The 21,196-nt window shown below is 36.7% G+C and overlaps 2 protein-coding genes and 1 long non-coding RNA gene across 6 annotated transcripts in view; 1 reads left to right on the forward strand and 2 right to left on the reverse strand.

The window, feature by feature from the left end:
• Positions 1-8,708, reverse strand: part of LOC107592417 (ankyrin repeat domain-containing protein 34A) — a 15,189-nt gene extending 6,481 nt beyond the window's left edge. For both annotated transcript variants that reach the window (XR_001609977.1, XM_016281924.1), the window contains exon 1: positions 8,492-8,708. The gene's annotated coding sequence lies outside the window, so the exon portion shown is untranslated. The remainder of the gene's footprint in view (positions 1-8,491) is intronic.
• A 2,278-nt stretch (positions 8,709-10,986) lies between these two features.
• LOC107592420 (RNA polymerase III subunit G like) lies at positions 10,987-18,266 on the forward strand. 3 transcript variants are annotated; one of them, XM_016281926.1, is made up of 8 exons: positions 10,987-11,158; positions 11,382-11,492; positions 13,110-13,239; positions 14,566-14,634; positions 15,433-15,489; positions 15,978-16,048; positions 16,177-16,293; positions 17,603-18,266. In XM_016281926.1, the coding sequence occupies exons 2-8, from the start codon at positions 11,385-11,387 to the stop codon at positions 17,687-17,689; spliced, it is 639 nt and encodes a 212-aa protein (XP_016137412.1). In that variant the 5' UTR covers positions 10,987-11,158; positions 11,382-11,384; the 3' UTR covers positions 17,690-18,266. The 3 variants fall into 3 exon arrangements, with proteins under 3 accessions (XP_016137412.1, XP_016137413.1, XP_016137414.1); XM_016281927.1 differs by having other exon boundaries at positions 10,987-11,154; XM_016281928.1 differs by lacking the exons at positions 15,978-16,048; positions 16,177-16,293; positions 17,603-18,266 and adding an exon at positions 15,617-15,964.
• LOC107592421 (uncharacterized) overlaps positions 17,816-21,196 on the reverse strand; it is a 7,090-nt gene continuing 3,709 nt past the window's right edge. Inside the window, exons 3-4 of the long non-coding RNA XR_001609978.1 lie at positions 18,674-18,708; positions 17,816-17,891 (exon numbers count right to left, since the gene is read on the reverse strand). This is a non-coding gene — a long non-coding RNA (uncharacterized lncRNA). The remainder of the gene's footprint in view (positions 17,892-18,673; positions 18,709-21,196) is intronic.

The following is a 21,196-nucleotide window of genomic DNA, read 5'->3' on the forward strand; positions in this document are numbered from 1 at the left end:
AAGGTCCAGTTGGTTGCCTGATTTGTGAGTAGCTGTAGTTAACACTCTCTTGAGATCAAAAGAGGCAAGCAGAGTGTGGAAGTCTGCAGCCTGAGGTTTATCTAGGGGGCTGTTGAAGTCTCCAAGCATAACTAGGGGAGTACCATCCTCAGGAAAGGTTGAGAGCAGCACATCAAATTCATACAAGAAGTTACCTTGTGGTCCTGGGGGTTGATAAACAACTACAAAATGGATTTTAAAAGGGTGGGTAATGGTGACTGAATGTGATTCAAAGGAGCTACTAATACCCAGAGAAGGTAAAGGAATACATTTCCAATCATTAGAGATAAGCAGACCAGTACCTCCACCTCTTCCAGTTAGACGGGGAGTGTGGGAAAATGAGAAATTATTGGAGAGTGCTGCAGGAGTAGCAGTGTCCTCTGGTTTGATCCAGGTCTCTGTCAGGACCATGAGGCTTAGTCTTGAATGACTAGAAATAGATGTAATGAAATCTGCTTTGTTTACTGCCGACTGACAATTCCAGAGACCTTCACATATACAGTATATATATATATCTATACAGATATTTATATATGATTTATATTTATACATATAAATCCTATATATTGTTGTGACGAGAGGGGCGGGCCGAGAGCTGTGGGAACGGAGCGAGGCCGGTGGAGTAAATGCTAATGCGCGACACCTGCGCCACTCACTGGTCTCGAGTCCCACGGAGGAGCTCCAGAAGGATAAAAGGAGGAGTGACGACAGTGTTGGACAAGAGAGGACCAGGCCTGGATTTCATTTTGTGTTTGTTTATTTTATTAAAGTCTTTAAATGTTCGCTGGTTCCCGCCTCCTTCTTCCCGTGACTACGGACTTTGTTACAATTGTATACAGTAATATAAAGTTATATACAGTAAATATACACAGTACACACACATTTATTATGTAAACAAACTTATTGATTAATCAATTTGACAGCCCTAATTCAAATGCAATTCTGAATTGGAATTTAACAGACATTCTCTATACAGTTCTCAGATCAATCAAACAAAGTCTGATATTTCAAATCACATTATTTTAATCAGACTCAATCCAGAGCATTCAAAACTCGCTAGTTTCTCTATATTGTCTCACTAGTAACACCCAATGCATTAACTAAATTTTATGTATGCAGCCTTAAGGTAAAGTGTTGCTGTCTTACTCAGTTGTGTTCTGAACACTGTGTCCTGTGGGCTGACACTTTGTACAACCCTGTACTCTTTAACACAGTCTCCTCTCCATCTTCTCTGTGATGAAGGCAGGAGAGGGATCATAATGACAGTCCAGTAAAGAAAAGAAAATTTAATTCCTGAGTGGTGCAAAGAGCATAAGACATGCGACAAGCTAAGTCAGCACTGCACACATACAAATGATTTATGACATGCATTCATCTTACACACAGATACCAGGCATTTACTAACACACAAATTATGTTGTTCGAAATTATGTTTCTTTTGGTATCTGATGTATTGCAAGGTATGCCAAATAAACCATATCTCCAATGTTCAACAATTGTTCTTGACAGTACATGTTGTTTTTTGGACTGAAAAAAAATCTGTGTGAGCTGGTGATATGGATGATGATCCTACTTTTAAGACTAATAAAAACTTAATACCTATCCCATGCTTTCAGATGCACATTCTCCCTCGATCAGAAACCTTCCCATCATGCTATGTATGAGCTTCATGGAACGTGAGCCATCAGATCATCACACTATCTTGGTAAGATGATTAGAGCAAGCGACAGGGGATGTGGCAGGAGGGCATCCAGTCCAATAACAGCATTATTAACATGCTGCAGCCTTCGAAATCAGCTTGAACCTATTTGAAATTCAATGAGCCCAAATCACATAGCATACTGATACAGGCACTGTGAGGCAGAAGCCCCGCCTCTTCTCAAACAGAAACTGATCAATGAGGTACACAAATGGGGAGGAAAGGAGGATGAAATTGGTTTGACTACATGTTGCGGTCAATCATGTATTGTCACGGAGGGTCAGTGGGGGAAAGGAGAATCTAATTGCACATGGTCAAAACTAAGATGTTATACTGAATTTTCTTGCTATTTGTGTTCTTATTCCTTCACAGTCTGATTAATTGAAGACATGGTGACTCTTACTCTTCCATATATAATTTGTTTGATTAATTCCTAGTGGTCTTCCTCTCGCTGCGCTCCTGAGCTCTGGTGATATAAAGCAGCGATATGCAGAGATGTACTGGGACTAAAAAAAGCCCAGGACCCATGCTGACCCAGGACAACACATAACGGATAACAACCCACTACAATTGAACTACCATTCAAATGCTTGGGGTCAATTTATTTTAATTTTTTTTAAATGCATAATTTTATTTAGCAAGGATGCACTAAATTGATTTAAAAAAATTACAGTATAGACAATTACAATGTTTAACAAACTTTTATGTATATAATACAATGCATTGGCTAATAAATTAACATTCTTATATACACTGAAACTAACAGTGCTTTGATAGGCTTTAAATAAATTATATATAAAAACAGCAGATGTTATACTGAATTTTCTTGCTATTTGTGTTCTTATTCCTTCACAGTCTGATTAATTGAAGACATGGTGACTCTTACTCTTCCATATATAATTTGTTTGATTAATTCCTAGTGGTCTTCCTCTCGCTGCGCTCCTGAGCTCTGGTGATATAAAGCAGCGATATGCAGAGATGTACTGGGACTAAAAAAAGCCCAGGACCCATGCTGACCCAGGACAACACATAACGGATAACAACCCACTACAATTGAACTACCATTCAAATGCTTGGGGTCAATTTATTTTAATTTTTTTTAAATGCATAATTTTATTTAGCAAGGATGCACTAAATTGATTTTAAAAAATTACAGTATAGACAATTACAATGTTTAACAAACTTTTATGTATATAATACAATGCATTGGCTCATAAATTAACATTCTTATATACACTGAAACTAACAGTGCTTTGATAGGCTTTAAATAAATTATATATAAAAACAGCAGTTATTTAAAAATCTGCTTTTTTGATACTAATTAATTTGACTTCTATAGTATGGTTTCCTAACCATATGTTCAGTCTAGAAAGTGACGTGATGTGCTGCACCCAGTGCTGCCTTACTAAACATTGCCTATATCATCTACGTACGTCAGGATCTGTGGCTTAAAAGAGATGGCCTGAGGATGGAAAAATTAATTTTTCCTTTAAATCTTTTTATATTTTTATTTTATATTTTAACTTGGGCTCAACATCCCCAAAATCAGCCAGCCCCCAAAAGAGATCCCATTGCTCCCTATAGTCTATCTCTGGCGATATGAAGAACATTGGGAACGTCAAGAGTGTGTACAAGCTGTGCAGAATTCACATCCTCCTGCATCACACCAACACACCCACAGACACCGAGCTGCTCCTCCTGCCTGCCTTCTTAAGGAATTCTCTGTCATTTCCGAGCCAGGCTCAGCCCAGGAAAGCAAGAGGAATGCTATTTTTGCATACTGATTATGGGAGGTGGAGAGGAACAGGGAGAAATGAACTGTTCTTTGAAAGTGTAATTGCAAAAAAAATTCTCCGTCTTTAAGGGGTCTCTGGGAATCGAGACGGCAAGGTTAATCTCCTGTCTCACACACACGGGGCAGCATGGATGACTCATCTCCATGATAGACTCACTGGAGAGATGTGGCAGGCATCGTCTCTCAGGAGATCAGCCTGCTGAAACCCACAGGCGTCCTTACATGTATCCTGACCTGCCATTGTGACCAGCCTGTTTTAAATGATCCAGTGAGAATTAAAGAGGGAAAAAAAGACAAAGAGAGGAAAATAAAATCTTCATTTAGGGTACATTTACATGACAATGATGTACTAAAAATAGAAAAGCATTTCCTTCACGTTTTTAAAAAGGTTAGATGACAACATTGTCAAAACGATCCCCATTCAAACATATCCGCAAAAATGGCTGTATTATGCATGCCAGGCCAGTAGTTGGCACTTTGTAAATAAACACTATGCACCTGCGCACATATGCATTCCTATAGATGGAACGTGTAATATACACCATTTTTACAAATTTGCTCATTTGAGACAATAATGGTATCGTGCTCAAAAATTTGCACTTTGAAATCTGTTTTCAAATATTTGCATTTTCAAGCACCCACAGCGCTGTTGTTGTGTATGAATGGCCAAAACACAAAAAGTTTTCTGTTTTTAGTTGAAACTGGTGTTGTTTAAACGCCTCATTTAAAACCTTCTATTGTAGAACATATTTAGAAAAATGTCTTCTTGTTTTTTTCATCCATACAATGAAAGTCAGTGATATCCAGTGTAGGTTGGACTTGAACATTCTTCATTTTTTTCCCAGCATACAGAAAGAAAGTCATATTGGTTTGAAACGACATAAGGGTGAATAAATGATGATACATTTTCATTTCTGAGTGAACTATCCTTTAAAGGACATCAGCAAGGGCTTTTGTTCTAGATCATTTTAAATGTTTTAAAATTTCAAAAAATGTAATCTATTTCTGTGCTGTTTTTCACGGAAACAGCACGGCATTGTATGCAAATATTGTTGGCTCAGAGACAAATTGCTTATGCTCAAAAGTTGTTTTGGATAAAAGCGTCCGCTAAATGCACAAACATAAATGTTAATGTCAATACCTTTATTTTGAAGTTTAATTATATTGCTCTTGTCTGTGATCATAATTCAAAGGTGTTCTTTGCTTAATCATAAGTCTGTGTAAAAACATTCCATAGACTTTGATCAAGTATTCAGTCACAAACTCACAATGTGTCATGGCATTAAGAACCAAAGTGCAGTTTATTTTGTGAGTTTCATTTCCGTTTACATGCACAGTTTCCTATATAGACAGCTTTCTAGATTTTGGAGCAGAGCTAATATGTACAGATATATGCATAAAAGATGCGTACATGCAGCTACTGCAATTCTGCTCCAACATCTGTGTTTTCTAAATAATAAATTGTACTCTAGTGCAGTTTGCATTCTTTATAGACACTCTAGAACCACAAGGGTTATTTATACACAGACTGATTAAACAAGCAACACCTGGTACAATTCAGTGAGGGACTGTGAACATTACATTTGCCAGATGCTTTTTTGCAAAGTGACTTATGTTGCATTTAAGGTATAAATTTGATCAGTTTTGTCTTTGACCCCACAAAACACAAGCGTAAAAGGACTTCAAAATAGAGGTCTTGGTGTTAAACGGAACAAAACCTGCTTAGAAAAAAAAACATTACAGATGTCTGATTCTTCAGTTGTGTAACTCCAAAATGGATGTTATGTCACATACGACATAATGAAGATGCCATACTTACCTTTTCCACTCTCTTTCAATTCATACAGGTGGACAAAGAACTGTCATCAACTTTCAATCATGTCAACACTTCTGTGGCTTTGTTCAGACGAGCAGTATTTCCAACTCCAAATCTCTTTCATTTTTTTGTAGCTTGAACAGCACAAAAAAAATGGAATAATGATTTTTTTGAGATTTATGGATTTATTGATTGATATAATTTATCATGTAGCCCTATGAGCTTCCATAATTGATTCTCTTATTTTCCTGTTTATCACTGTGAAGCTGCTTTGACAATCTATGTATAAAGCGCTATAGGAATAAAGGTGACTTGACTCATTTTTTTCTTGCATCCGTTATGTATTGAAGGATGTCAAGATGACCAGTCAATATTTGGTGTATGTGTAAATATATCAGATATTGCCTTCGCTGTACAAGCACATCCAATTTTAATCACTTGAAAAATGACAGACAAGCAGACAGCTCCCAAGATTGAATCTCATAGATAAATCGGATTTATGTGCCATCTGAACAAAGCCTTTGCTCTATGGATCTTTGAGTGTGTACAGATCAGTGTAGTGGAGAGTCGTTCGACATGACCAAAATAAACTTGCCAATTTTGCAGCATGTTGAAGAGCACTTGGAGAGGGTCTGTGTTTCAGCGCCGCGTCAGAGGAGGGAGGCGACGTACCGAGCTGTCTTGTCGGGACAAGTCATATCTAATTCTCTATGCTCTCCCGACAGATGATGGAAATGAATATCATGTCTTCATTCTCACGCCTCTGAGAGCCCCCACCCCTGGCTTTCTGTTTTACGTAACTGCAGTGTGTGTGTGAGACTCAAGGCTGCATCTGAGGTTGCGTGAGGGGGCCCGTGACCAGAAGGGGCTGCACAGTCAAGCGTTCTCACCCCACCAAGAGCGCCACGGTGCCTTTGAGCCACTGTTTGCCTCATTAGATCATACGGATCGAGGCAGGTGCAATCACTTTTACAGCAGCTGAGAGAACAGCATCCATCAGCGGTGCACCGATGACCCTTTGACCCAGTCGCATCAGAACCGCTGAGGCAATTCATCACTCACATTGGCAGCTTCAAAGAGAACCATCCTGCAGAGGGGCAATGAGATTATCTCCTTCATATTAAATGTCCTAAGCGTTCCTGACACGTCTTCTGAACTGCCGTGTGTTTAATCCGTATTGTTTACTGTGGCATGTTTAGGTCTTGCTGTCATTTTCAATGCCACTCATGTCGTGGCAAGTTCGTTTTTCTCCTACACTTGGTCTGTAATGAGATGAATGACAACAAAACCACTTGACTCGACTAGACTGAGTGTTCAGTGATTTACAGAGATGAGAATGAATTCTCCTCCAATTCGATAGCAATCTGTGCGTCTCCTTTCACATAACTGCAAACAACAGCATTCCAATGCATTCTTCTCTGCCCTCGAACTGCAGATGTCAGAAATAAAATATGGTTTTATGCAAACAGAAAAAGCAACTTCATGTGATCAATGCAGAAATCTGATGATTTTTATACTGTCCAGCATATAGGGGGATTACGTTCGTTTTTTCCATTGTGATATTGTTTTTAGGACAAATAATGCATCTGATTATGTCTCTCTTACTGTTCCAATTACTCTTTCTTGATATTTTTCATTACTGTAAAATAGCATTTTTGTACTGTCGTACAGTAAAAATAATGTTATACTAAGCTTTTTTCAAAGAAGAAAGTTAAATTGTTTTTATAAAAAAATCAAGGATAATAAATAAATAATCTACTAGCATGATGAATAAATAGTTTAAAAATCCTTGACATTTTTCTTTACTGTAAAATAGCATGTTTAAAAATAATGATATACAAATCATGCAACAAATAATCTAATAGCATGATGAAAAAACACTTAACATTTTTTTTTCACATGACAGTATTTTATAATGAGCACTGGGGTGTAAAATGTAACTGTCAAGAAAATCAATAATCTTAATCGTTTTAAAAATAGGCTTAATTTTCTAAATGCAAAACACAATTTATTTTATGGAGTGAAGTGTGATTGGGGCATCTTTTGGTATTTTTAGTAAGAATCTCCTTCATACCTTATACTAAAAGAATGTGGCATGGTATTTAAATAGTGCTTCAAAAAAACTCAATGCTACATGTCCAAAAACATGGTATTACCATTGCTATGTTCAAAAACCTTGCCAATAGCATCATTATTGCAGCACAATGGTATTACTTCCTGATAATATAACCAATATAATGTATTCTCATGTTTTGATTCTACAAGTGGAAATATTACTCAAATCAAACGAGTAAATGCTGATTATAAGTCGCTGTCCGCGGTGCTGAACGCCATTCGCAAAACAGAGCAGTTACAGATTTTGATGCGTTACAGACTCGATTCACACCGCCAGCTGCAAATATCTTCAGCTCAGGACTATTTTTAGTCTTGAAGCATCAAATTTGGTGTCTATTCACGTCAGCTCTCTGCCTGACGCAAAGCTTCAGTGTCCACAAATGAACTTCCAAACAGCAGACACACACTTCAAGCCTCCGTTACAGCACACGAGCAGCAATCGCCACAGAAACGCTCATATTTTAAGTTTTTGCGAAGAGAGACAATGAACATTACAGCAGCATATATATCAATCGTAAACCGTCTCCTTTAGACATCCAGCAAATCTTCAGAGATCCTTTTAGGAAATGCCAGCAGACATTCAGTGTAACTGAGAATCCGAATTGCGGTGCATGAATTCGCAACGAACGTTCATAAAGCCTTATGAACAGCTGCAGCCACATGCACATCGCTCCTCCAATAAAACATTTGCTTTTAGCTTCAACAACTCACACCAAACGAGCAGCCAGCAACCATTTCTGATCAGCGCACATGCCAGCAAAAAATGATAGTCGTTTGCATGCTTCACAACATCGAACGACTCGAAAATCGCTCTATAAAAGTGATTTGAAATGTAAATAATAAGAACGACAGTGCAATGGAATGTCAAGATATCGCAGCAATATGAAGGACTGAAGTCTGCTTAATTATGGCCATGCTCAGCTGAGAATAACACAAAATATAAATTAAATTATAATAATTATAATAACAGTAAATGTTATCCTAAACACGAAGAGCATTTTGAAAGCAACATTTGCAGGAGGCTCACCGTGTGTGTATCTGCTGTCTTCACTCCATCAGAGAGACTGATTTTAGCCCGAGAATCCAGCTGCTGTCTGCTGATCCCCGTGTCTTACATCCCCCACATCATCTCTCCTCCTGCGACCGAGAGTTTGGGAGACTCTGCGGGGGCGTGGAGTGGGCAGTGAGCTGATGCGAGGCTCCCACGATCACGCACAGACGCACTGAGGTCCAGCTTCACCGAGCAAACCACTGACTGACTGTCTATTCACATGCACATGACCATCTCTGCTTTCCACTAGGGGGAAACTTATTCAATTATTTTAATTCTTTGATCATTTTAAGTTTATCCCTGGTTTTCTGGTGCACCCCTGCATTTGTGTGCCATGGTGTGCTGTTTCTCACAAGCAGATGTAGAGAATACAATTTGGTGCAGATGTTCAATGAGTTTACCATAACAACAACAACAACAACAATATTATTATTAATAATAATAATAATAATAGTCTTGTCTAAGAAATAGACCAAATTCTGCATGCTGTGATTTGATGCATGATAACATTTAAGCAATGTGTGCAAGTGCTTTACATAGTCAAGTTAAGGCTGCTCTCGGCTCTAAATTTTGCATAAAGACATAATGGTGCATTAAACCCATGCAAAAATATAAAATATGCCAGCCTTGACCCACTTAAGCACCCAGTGATGAATGTAAATGATGCAGCATTGGTGCAGCCTTGTTGTCATGACAGAGCATTTATTTTATAATCTTTTTTATTCATAATTTTATCTTTGAAGTACTTTAATGATATATTTGTGCAATCTATGTAAATGCATGTACAGTATGCAACCTGTGTGCCGGCTTTGCAGAGTAAAGATGGCGTGTATTAGGTCAACGTTAAAATGCACTTAACACACATTTGCAGAGGTGCATATTCTCCATCAACATAAATCTGGATTTTTGCTTGCCTTTTTTATTTTTTATTTTTGGGGCTAAATATATATCAAGGCCCTCTCTGCAAGAAAGCAGGGGGTGTGAAACAATTTTCAGACTGCATAAATACTAATTCAGTGACTATAGCTATTATTGAACACAGTTTCTATGGCAACTGATTCAGTGGATTCCGACAGAAGCATTCCCACAGTGACATGCACATGCTGCAGGAGAGAGAAAGAGAGAGAGAGAGAGAGAGAGAGAGAGAGAGAGAGAGAGAGAAAGGTTATAGTAGTGATTGTGCTCTTGCTCTCCATGCTTAGATTTAAATTACAGTTTGAATGTTATGTCCCAATATTTCAATTAATGTTTTTAGGTGTTTTGTTAAAATGAGTTTACCTTACTGAAATGAGCTCATGCCTAATTTCTGTCTCTCATACTCACATATTTTCTGATTTTGACGGGGGAGGCTGTGAGTCAGCAATATCACAGTTAGTTTTCCTTTCATTCTTTTTTTCTCTTTTTTAACAAATGCAGATTTAGCTGAATTTGAACTGTTTCCAGGTTTTCTAGAAAAGCATTTCAGTGCTGCGAGCAGCTTCGTCAGCACAGATTAGAATGGAACTATTGTGATGAATATGGGACTTTTAGAATCTACTTTTAGAAAATAAACTTAAAAAAAAATTTTTTCACTCCCATTAGTTAATTACTTTTGTCTAATAAAAAAGTCCAATCATACACATGCAACACATTTTTCTGAAATGTCATGAAGACACATTTCAAATATTTGTGTTTGATACTATTCTAAAATGTAATTTTAAACATTTTAAAATAAAATGGGTGATGATGCTAAGGCATTTTTATAGCAAAATTTTATGTATCATAAATAAACAGATTTAAATAATATTTTCACACTTTTTCTTCACAGTTTGACAAAATTCTAGCTTGATGCACAATGCAATATTTAACCTCATTTTTCTTTACACATAACATGCCTCATATTTAATGACAAGAATGCTTTTCCCCAACACTTTTGTGTCCCTGGTAGCAAAGTACATGAACTCTGGAGAAAACTTTATCATGAGGCAAAATTGTTGGACATGATAGAAACATCTGTAGGATGAACAAAAAAATTATTTCATCCAGTTTTTTAGTAAATAATGCAATCTTTTTATTAAAGATAACCTTAGTTTCGAAGTAATAAATAGTTGTAGTAATAATTAGTAATAATTCATATATTTATGTTGTTGCGTTTGTTTGTTTTTGACGATGGGAAGCGAGTGAAGGAACAAGGATGAAAAGTAATATTTATAGCAATATAATTGAAAGGCATAAAATATATTAAGTCATGGTAAAACGAAGAAACGTACTGTATAAAATGTGTTAGTTTTAACAAATCAGCCCTTGCATAATGCAGATGAAAAAAATGGTTTTGCATTTGATCCTCCATCAGAGCTGTTCACATTTTTTTTTAAATTGAGTTGTTCGTTCTGCATGACTCATTCTGATTAGGATTGATTTAATTTAACATCAGACAGAAGCGGAACCATAAGTGAACGCTCGCTCGTTTCTGGAAGGAACATTTTCCGCAGCGGGCGAAAACAAACATGCATTGGCGGTTGATTTTACTGCTCAATTCTACAACAATAAAACCTGAATTTCCATGAAAACCAACTGCGTGTAATATTTACGGATTATCTAATAAATGCTTTGCACAATGAAATGAAGTTATAAATAAAGAGGGATTTCATCGCTTTTTTGTCTGTGAGTGAGCGAGGCCTGTTTAAATATTACATTTCGGTCTTAAATACATAATTAAATAAAAACATTTAGCAAACAATATCTACACTATGTAAAATATTTACATCAGTTTGGTCTTAATGTCTATTTCTGCAGCGGAATTCGATATGATATAAATGGAATATGAAATAAATAGGCTATATCAGATGTATGATTAATAATGTGATATGTGGTGATTGTGTCTCAGATAATGGCAGGAAGGGGCAGAGGGCAGCTCACTTTCTCTGTGGAGATTGTTGGAATCGGTAAAGGAGAAAATCTCCCTCCATCCTCCGTCCAGCCGACCCCTCTATTCCCTGTGAGTGTTTAAAGATAGAATAAAACCTCATCGAACTGATACTCATTATATTACATTACATCAATGCAATTGGCAGACGATTTTATCTTAAGCTGCTTACACTGTATTCATGCTTGCATTACCTGAGAGTCGAACCCAGGACTTTGGCGTTGCTGGCATCGTGCGCTACTGTTTGAGCTACAGAAATCACAGCCAACGAAGTCCTCTCCTGTTAAACTGTCGCATGAAGAACTGTGAACAAGACGATATTCTTTTAGAAAGATAGCACACGTTAATAAAAAAATAAAAATAAATTACATTTAAAAAAAGAGCACACGCAAAACTTATTTACAAACATAAGTGCAGGTTTAAAATGATTTAAAAAAAATACTGTTGACAATTAAGACAAACGTGGTTGTTGGCGTTGCTGGCATCGTGCGCTACTGTTTGAGCTACAGAAATCACAGCCAACGAAGTCCTCTCCTGTTAAACTGTCGCATGAAGAACTGTGAACAACGAGTCATCACAAGACGATATTCTTTTAGAAAGATAGCACACGTTAATAAAAAATAAAAATAAATTACATTTAAAAAAAGAGCACACGCAAAACTTATTTACAAAAATAAGTGCAGGTTTAAAATGATTTAAAAAAAAATACTGTTGACAATTAAGACAAACGTGGTTGCTAGATAGCTCTGCCCTTCGAAGGGAGTAGGGCATAAGGATGCTCACTTCTGTTTGGAATTCGCCCACAGCTCTGACAGTGTGTGACAACATCTATGTGTAGCCATTCATCCACATTTGAACAGAGTAGACAGTGAAATTGCTGTAAATACAGAGTGATAAGGAAGAAAAAAAATCAAACCTGCTTTAAAACCCAGCAACACAACTGTAGCTGTGTAACTTTACAACAGCAACACTGCTTTAACAAAAAAGCAAAACCTCAAGACTTATTTGACATCAAAACAAACATTTAAAAAATGCTGTCTAATCGCTCTCGCTGTACTTTGATGTCACACATAGAACAGTCTGTGCAGTGCTGCTTCAAGTCCAACACCTATTGTGTTTTATTAGGAGACGCACTACAGTTCTTCTGTGGCTTTATAGGTAATATTTTCACGTACACAATTTAGCAAAATCAGACAATATTGTGTCTAATGTATACCACAATGTTGACTTCTTATTATTGAATTGTTGTAAATAAATATCATATTTGCAACTGTGTTAAAAAAAATTTGGGAAATCACTTCATGTAGCCCTACAAGAGAGATTAATGATAAACTGTCTGAAAAAAAAGAAAGTCATGATTTAGAGGGGGAAAAAATCACCCACTGACTTTCACAGCTGCTACATAGAAACGACTTTCTACTTCGAGGACCTTCATAGAAATGTAGAGGAGTGAAACGTACAATATTTGTCTTTCAAATGTAGTGAAGTTAAAGTCATAAGTTTCCAGAAAAAATAATACTCAAGTAAAGTACAGATACTCAAAAAGTGTACTTAAGTACAATACTCAAGTAAATGTACTTAGTTACTGTCTGCCTCTGGAGTGAACTGTCCCAACAGGTGCTTGTTTGACCCCTGATACTAGACAGATGTGTATCAGCGGTCCCTCCTCACTTCTGTTTGATGTTTCAGCCTTTGGATCAGAAGCCGGTGCCCCTGCAGACGGGTGAGGAGGCCGAGTACATGCTGGCACTCAAACAGGAGTTCAGAGGAGCCATGAAGACGCTCCCCTTTTACATCCGTCCAGCTGCACCCAAGAAAGGCCAGTTTGGCGTCAAAAATGAGCTCCGACATCTTTAAAGTGGCCATATGACTTTGCTAAAAAGAACATTATGTTGTGTATTTGGTGTAATGCAATTTGTTTATGCGGTTTAAGGTTAAAAAAATACATTCTTTTTAACATAATGTACATTATTGTTTCTCCTCTATGCCCCTCCTTTCTGAAATGCGTTGATTTTTACAAATCTCATCGGTCTGAAAAGCGAGGTGTGCTGTGATTGGCCAGCTATCCAGTGCGTTGTGATTGGCTGAATACCTCAAGCGTGTGACGGAATTGTTATGCCCCTTACATACTGTGATGCCGTGTATCGGCGCGATGAGCTGGAACAGTGTTGTAAATACAACTTAACCACTGATTTGTAGCCCTGTCCTCTTTTGGAAGACCAAACAAAGTAGTTTCGCTTTCACAACGAAACACACAGTGTCACACACGGCAGGCTTGAGTGAGCGGAGGCTGGCAGATTCGACGAAGGAGTGGCCGGCGGGCTTGCGGCAACCACATGTGACGACCCCGGGCTGAACTCCGCTTCGTCCACGGTAAAAGCCGATCCACAGCGCGAAGTTAATGTATTTCCTCAGCGACCAGCACGGATCAGCTCTAGGCATGACGAAGCGGATATCGTCCTCTTTTGGAAGGCCAAACAAAGTAGTTTCGCTTTCACAATGAAACACACAGCGCCTTCACGACATGGTGGCGGCAGCAACAACAATACTACAGCGAGAATAAAAGTTACGCCTTCTTTCTTTGCGTGAACATTTGGGTGGTGTTATGCAAATCTTCCCACACAGTGACATAGACATGTGGGGGCGTGTTTAAACGAGGCGTTTTAGCGGGGCGTGGCCAAGTCTTAACTTTTATAAAGAATATCTCTTTGGGTTTGAGACTTTAGTCTTTGCAACTTTAGGGATCTTATCTATGCACTAACAGCTTGTAACACTTCAAAGAGAAAGGAAAATTTGAAATTGCATCATATGACCCCTTTAAGACATCCTGCATTTCTTTGCTATACAGACATTAGGAATACAAAACGCAGTGTTTTTGAGACAGATATTTGTATTCCAAGTTTCAGACTGTATCATTTATACAATTTTTGAAATATATTTGAAATTGTTTCTCTTTTTTTTCACAGATCAAAGATATAAAACCTACAGAATTTTTTCCCTTTATCTAAATTGGTCTATATTTTATAGTAAAGCATACAATTTTTTTCTGACAAAATTCATGGTAAATTTTCACAATAAGTGTAAAGACCCCTTTCTAGAGCAATGTGTGATTAGCAATTTGAAGTTATTTTTTTCCTGTTGACAGATGTGGAGCGTTACTCTGACAAATACCAGAAAACTGAAACCTCTGATAACAGTTTGGAATGGAAGCCAGGTGAGTGATTTATCTCAAGCGATTCACTTCAGTGCTATTTTAGTATTATTTATATGCTACTACTTATTATAGCTTTTTTATAGTTATTAATAATAAGCTTTATTATAGTTTTTATTATATGTTAAATTAGCTTTTATATTTAACAGTTTTCGTTTTAATTATGTGCTTTTGTCATTTTTACGTAATGTTGATTTCCACAAAAATTTATTTCGATAAGTCCCTCCTTTTATTGACCAAATAAGGTAAAAAATCTGGGTTACAGTAAGATACTTACAATGAAGGTGAATCCATAACTGTTAAAATACAATGTTTTAATAACATAGCCACACGATGTAAACAATATGCTTGTAATCACTAACCTTTTCTGTGTATAGTTATATGCAATTTTATAACTTTGTTTTCATGACAACATAAAGCCTAAACCCTAAAACTGTAAAAATCATGAGAACAACTTCACAGCTCATATAATACACATTTATTACATTTTAACAACAACAAAAATTTAAAAACAAACTAAATAGTATTTTTTAATGTATTTTTATTTTAACAGTGTCAATTAGTAAATGTATTCAGTTATTAAATGTATCATTTGTTATTAATTTTACTACTTAATCTTATTTCAGTTAGTCAACATTTTATACACTTCATTTGGTTTTTTATGTAATATTTATATATTTTTTTCAGCTTAATTTCAGTGAACAAAAATGTTTTTAATAGCTTTAGTTTTCAATATCGACACTGATTCACTTGCGTCTCTGCACACTTGTGTGATCCTCTACATCCATTTGTGTGTTTTAGATTGGAGGCGTTTTCCGAAGGAGCTGCGCGTGAGAGAGAAGAGACCCCTGAGAGACAGTGAGTGTGTCTGATGCCGTTAACTGGCTCTTACGCTCTAATACTGGACACTGTGTTCTGCTGCAATCGAGCAGAGACGCCCAGTGCAGGAAGCATGCGTTTGTAAATGTGCTCTTTTAAAACCCAGATAAGGGAGCAGGTGAGGCTGATGTGCTCATGAATGAGTGTGTAAAGACGAGCCGAACCGGCAGGTCTGCGCTTCGCTCTCTGACTCATCGGCGTCTCTGGGGAAATCAGAGAGACGGCTCTCAGCCGCGCTGCACACACATCTCCAGAATGAAAGGATGGAGAGAAAGAGGAGATGAGAGAGGGATGAAGGTTTAGGCTTGAAGAGCGTCTGTCACCAAGAGAGGAGAGACAAGATTATTTTTAGTCCTTCTGTGTCTTTTGTCAGAGGAGCTTTGATCAATGAGTTGATGTTATTATGGGAGGATGTTGCTGATGTCATTTCCACAGTCACAAACACGGTTTTGCTTATATGGTTGCAGAAAGCCCAGCTGTTCCCAAACAACCCAAACAGCCACGAGTGGACAAAGAGGAGATCATACGCAAACTGGAGGTGCACAAATACCTGTTTAGGGTGCCGTTAATGTGTAAAGCACTCAAAAATAAAGAGTTTTAATCGACTTTATTACACATTCACAGATATAATGCGCATATGAACAGAATGTGTGTGTTTCTATTCAGACTCTGGAGCAGAAAGAGGAAGATGGGAGTTCTGATGAAGAGGAGGGAGAGAAAAAGAAGCCAGAAGAGGAAGAGGCTGAGGGAGAGGAAGGGTATGATGAGGAGGAATTTGAGGATGTAAGTTATTCCATTCTGTTGTGATATTAAGCCAGTATGTTTGATCAAGATCAACAGGGAAAGTAAAGAAATGGAAAAAAGGACCTGCAGTTTATAATTGAATACATTTATCATTTTAATCAAATGTATACCTTGAATGCATTGAAAGTCACTTGGATAAAGCATCTGTCAAATGCATAAATGTACATTTAATTTTTTTAATTTAATTTAATTTAAGTCCAGTTGATTTTAGCTTAAAGGAATATTCTAGGTTTAATACCAGAAAGCCTCAACTGGCAGCAGTGTTATTTTAGTATTTTTTATATACTCTTATACTAGGATTTATCGGTGACACTTTACACCAAGGTTCCATTAGTTAACATTGGTTAATATGCAGTAACTAACATTAACTAGCAGTAAGTATGAAATTGTTACAGTGTTTATTAATCTTTGTTATTGTTAGTTAAAATAAAAATATAACTTCATTGTTAGTTCATGTTAGCTCAGGTCCATTAAATGATATTAACAGATACAAGTTTTAATTTTAATAATTAGTTATTGTTGAAATTAACATCAACAAAGGTTAATAAAGGCTTTAGAAGTTTTTTTCATTGATAGCTCTTGTATACTAATATACTTACCTAATGTTAACAAAATACATTTATTGTAAAATGTTACCAATTATTAATATTTTGAATTTTTTTTATATATATATATATATATATATATATATATATATATTTCATTTGAGTAATTTTATATGCTATTGTCTTTTATATATGTATGTATGTATGTATACGTACATAAAGTTTAAGTAATTTTAGCACTTCAGTTAAAACTTAATTTATTCCAGTTAGTTGCTAAGGCCACATTTCATTATATTTCATTTCAGCTTGATTTCAATTAGTGAGTTTTATTTTAAAATAATAGATTGACAGTATGTGTGGTAAATGTTCGGCAAAATAATTGTTTCGACTGGTCCCTCCTTTTATTTACCAAAAAAGGGGTCAAATCTGGGTTACAGTGAGACTCTTACAATGAAAGTGAATTCATGAATATTTAAATACTCAATAGTTTAATAGTATAGCTGCAATAATACACAAGTGTTAAAAGAAAAAATCATCTATGTGCTGTTATAAACTTATAAGCTTTTAAAACCTCTAAAAAAAATCTCCCATTTACTTCCTCAGTATAACCTTGATTTTGCCCTTTTAGAATATTGTGTAGTAATCAATATTATACCACAAATGCTATTGACTGAGGTGAACCTGTATTAAACCAACATTCAATACAAGTTTTAGCCAATTAATCCTATGTATGTGTGTAACAGGAAACAGATTACATCATGTCCTACTTTGACAATGGGGACGAGTTTGGAGGAGACAGTGATGATAACATAGATGAAGCTGTTTACTGAAGCAGGTGACGGCGGCTCCAGAGTGCCCTCCTCCGGCCAGTGAGTGTCGCTGGAACCGCTCTGTCCCTCAGGACCATTCTAGCTTGGATCATTATGTTTGGCAGCTGATGTTGAAATCTGTATGCAGTGGATTTCCTCTCATCCGATCGGTTGGCATGGCGGCTGATTGCTGACAAAGAGCGTTTGAATCCGAGGGTTACAGCTGGAGGACACAGAGAAGACACTGAGGCACAAACTTCTCTCTTAATGCAGCTATACGTTCTTAGAGCTTTGTAAATAATTATTAGTTCACAACTGAAATAATGACATGTTTTAGTACAAGCTTTAGACAATTGTATTTGTCTTAATAGCTTTTATACATCTTAGATTTGTGAAAAAAGACCCGTAAATGTAGATTGCTTATTTTGGATGATAATCACATAATATTTTGTAAAGTCTCAAGTCATGTGTTTGTAAATATTCATGTTATTGCCATTTTATGTAATGAAGTCACACTGTGTCAAGACTTTGTCTCATAGATTGATAGATGGATGAGCAGTTCTGTCATGTGGCCTGTATGAGGTGTGATACAACATTAAAGCACAATCATTTCGATTTTACTGTGTTGTCCTCCACAGTTAATGTGTAATTTGGATGATAAACACATAATATTTTGTAAAGTCTCAAGTCATGTGTTTGTAAATATTCATGTTATTGCCATTTTATGTAATGAAGTCACACTGTGTCAAGACTTTGTCTCATAGATTGATAGATGGATGGGCAGTTCTGTCATGTGGCCTGTATGAGGTGTGATACTACATTAAAGCACAATCATTTCGATTTTACTGTGTTGTCCTCCACAGTTAATGTGTAAATATATATATATATATATATATATGTGTGTGTGTGTGTGTGTGTGTGTGTGTGTGTGTGTGTCTTAAGGCAATTAAAGTATAACAGTAAATGTCCTTGGTTAAGTTGAATCACAGGTCTCATTCTCATTACCTTTAATTTACTGCGTCTCATTTGACCAGATACACCTAAAAAGAATCCAAATAGAAAGAAAATGTCATGTTCTTTTGAGCAAATGGTCAACAGAGGAGAAAGAATTGTTCTTGACATGACTCTTCATCTTGAGAACACTCCACTGGTTGGGCAAATTTGCTGAAGCTGAATTTAGTAGCTGACTCAGGCGTGCTTTACAGACGACAGGCAGAGGAATCCTTCCAGGAATAAGTCTGGGCTTTTATTCAAGGAAGCGGATAGCAGTTCATCTCCAGTGGAAGATTACAGCAGCCGGAGATGACTGACATATAAGAGCAGTCAAATGAAGGCGCTGCAGTGATATATTCACACTCAATGCCAACACTCAGAGAGGAGACATCTAGAATGCTCAATTAAGTCAAAGATATCCTGATTTTAGTCTAGCTACACTGTTGAGCTCAGGGTTAATGACAAATGTCAATAATAATGTACAGCATGTTTATGTTAAGGAAATAGTGCCATTTTTGGCAGAAAATTTAGGGACCACCATAAGAGGGCAAAATTCAGTGGTCAAACAATACAAATTGTCTAATGGCTGATTCTAAATCTGTTTCCTTAGTCATTAATATATGTCTACAGCCTTACAGTGTACCAATAGTTTAATATATTAAATATTAATAATATGTATCAAATTAAAATATTTCTTAAATATAATGGCACCACACCACATTTACAGTCTGTGCTTTTATAACAAAGAACTACGGAGAACAAAATGGCCAAAAATCTGACATCAATGTGTTATATTTTAATAATTTCAATTCAAAGTTTTAAATTAAGTGCATTAAAACATAACTGTGGTGATTTGGGACATGCAAACAGGCTGATATTCCGAAATCAAAAATGTTTAAATCCCGTTTTATTTTTAAAATTGTATTTTGCATTACACAGAGTTACAATACGTTTAACGTCCTTCGGATGAGACGTTAAACAGAGGTCCTGACTCTGTCTCTGTGGTCATTAAAAATCCCATGGCACTTCTCGTAAAGAGTAGGGGTGTAACCCCGGTGTCCTGGCCAAATTGCCCTCCCCTGGCCTTTGTCAATCATGGCCTCCTAATAATCCCCAACCACTTGATTGGCTCTATCTCTCTCTCTCCTCTCCACCTGTAGCTGGTGTGTGGTGAGCACACTGGCGCCGTTGTCCTGTGGCTGCCGTCGCATCATCCAAGTGGATGCTGCACACTGGTGGTGGTTGAGGAGAGACTGTTAAGCGCTTTGGGTGTACAACAATACACAATAAAGCGCTACATAATTGCATCATTCATTCATTCATTCATTCATTCAATACATCTATCAAATAATGTGTCTAAGTTCAGCATGCTTGCAAAGAAATGCCAAGCTAATTGCACAAACCATTTACTTTGTTTCTCCTTGCATATCACAGACTAAAAACAGACAAATGACTAAAAATCATACATACTACATGGTACAAAATGTTGCTTATTTTTTGTTACACATTGTGAAGCAATACGTTTTTGAAACAATCCAACACAATTGTCAACAATATCCATGTAACTTTCCAATTCCTCTGTTTATTGTTTGTTTGTGTTTATCTCCATTCGAGCTTCTGTGGCTATTTTCATGGTGAGAAATATTATGGCTGAATTACTAATTAACTATTCATTTATTTTTGCTAAAAATTCCAAAACTGTATTTAGCTTAACTGTTAAAAATCTCTTCAAAAGAGTTTACTGAATAAAAAAAAAGTTTTCTCACAGAGTTAAAACCAGCACAATCTAATAAAACATGCTTAATGGATAAAGGGATCCATTTCCTCTGAAAGACTGCATATGACCTCACTAACAGCAGGTGTGTAAACCAAGAGTGTACGTCTGCAGCCAGACCCTGAACTCCCATAGCAGAAGTGAAGTGATTACCTGGCCTAGACACAATCTGTCCACACAATACTCACATTTCTCAAAAAGCTCATCAGATTTCTGCAGAACTTAAATGCTCATGATTCACAAAGTTCCCATTGCTTATGTATGCGTTCATTAAATACTTTGACTAATGTGAGAATGCTTTCAGCTAAGACTATAATCTAATCTTTAAAGGAATAGTTCACCCAAAAATAAACATTTGCTGAAAATGTACTCACCCTCAGGCCTTTCAAGATATAGATGAGCTTGAAATTTAGTATTACATTACTTGCTCATCAATGGATCCTCTGCAGTGAATGGGTGCCGTCAGAATGAGTTTATAAAGCTCATCCCATTGTCTTTTCACATCAAAATCCACCAGCATATTTGTTTAGAACTGTTTCCACTTGTAAAGTGTGTGTATGTCTCTCGTGATTCAGACAAAACAACTTTTTTAGTGCAGAAAGCAATAGTTATTCAAGTTCAAAACATCTCAGTGATGATTTGCTTATTACAAACACAGCTTTTCACTTCACAAGATGTTAATTGGTGGACTGGAGTTGTGTGAACTACTTGTGGATTACTGTGATGTTTTTATCAGCTGTTTGGACTCTCATTCTGACGGC

The sequence above is a fragment of the Sinocyclocheilus grahami genome, unplaced genomic scaffold, assembly GCF_001515645.1.
Source record: "Sinocyclocheilus grahami isolate Dianchi unplaced genomic scaffold, SAMN03320097.WGS_v1.1 scaffold153.1, whole genome shotgun sequence".
NCBI classification, from domain to species: Eukaryota; Metazoa; Chordata; class Actinopteri; order Cypriniformes; family Cyprinidae; genus Sinocyclocheilus; species Sinocyclocheilus grahami.

Coding starts and splice junctions, on each gene's coding strand:
- LOC107592420 (XM_016281926.1), top strand. CDS start 11,385: ATGGCAGGAAGGGGCAGAGGGCAGCTCACTTTCTCTGTGGAGATTGTT. Junction 13,240..14,565: donor TCCAGCTGCACCCAAGAAAG/GCCAGTTTGGCG, acceptor TCCTGTTGACAG/ATGTGGAGCGTTACTCTGAC. Junction 15,490..15,977: donor GAAGAGACCCCTGAGAGACA/GTGAGTGTGTCT, acceptor ATATGGTTGCAG/AAAGCCCAGCTGTTCCCAAA.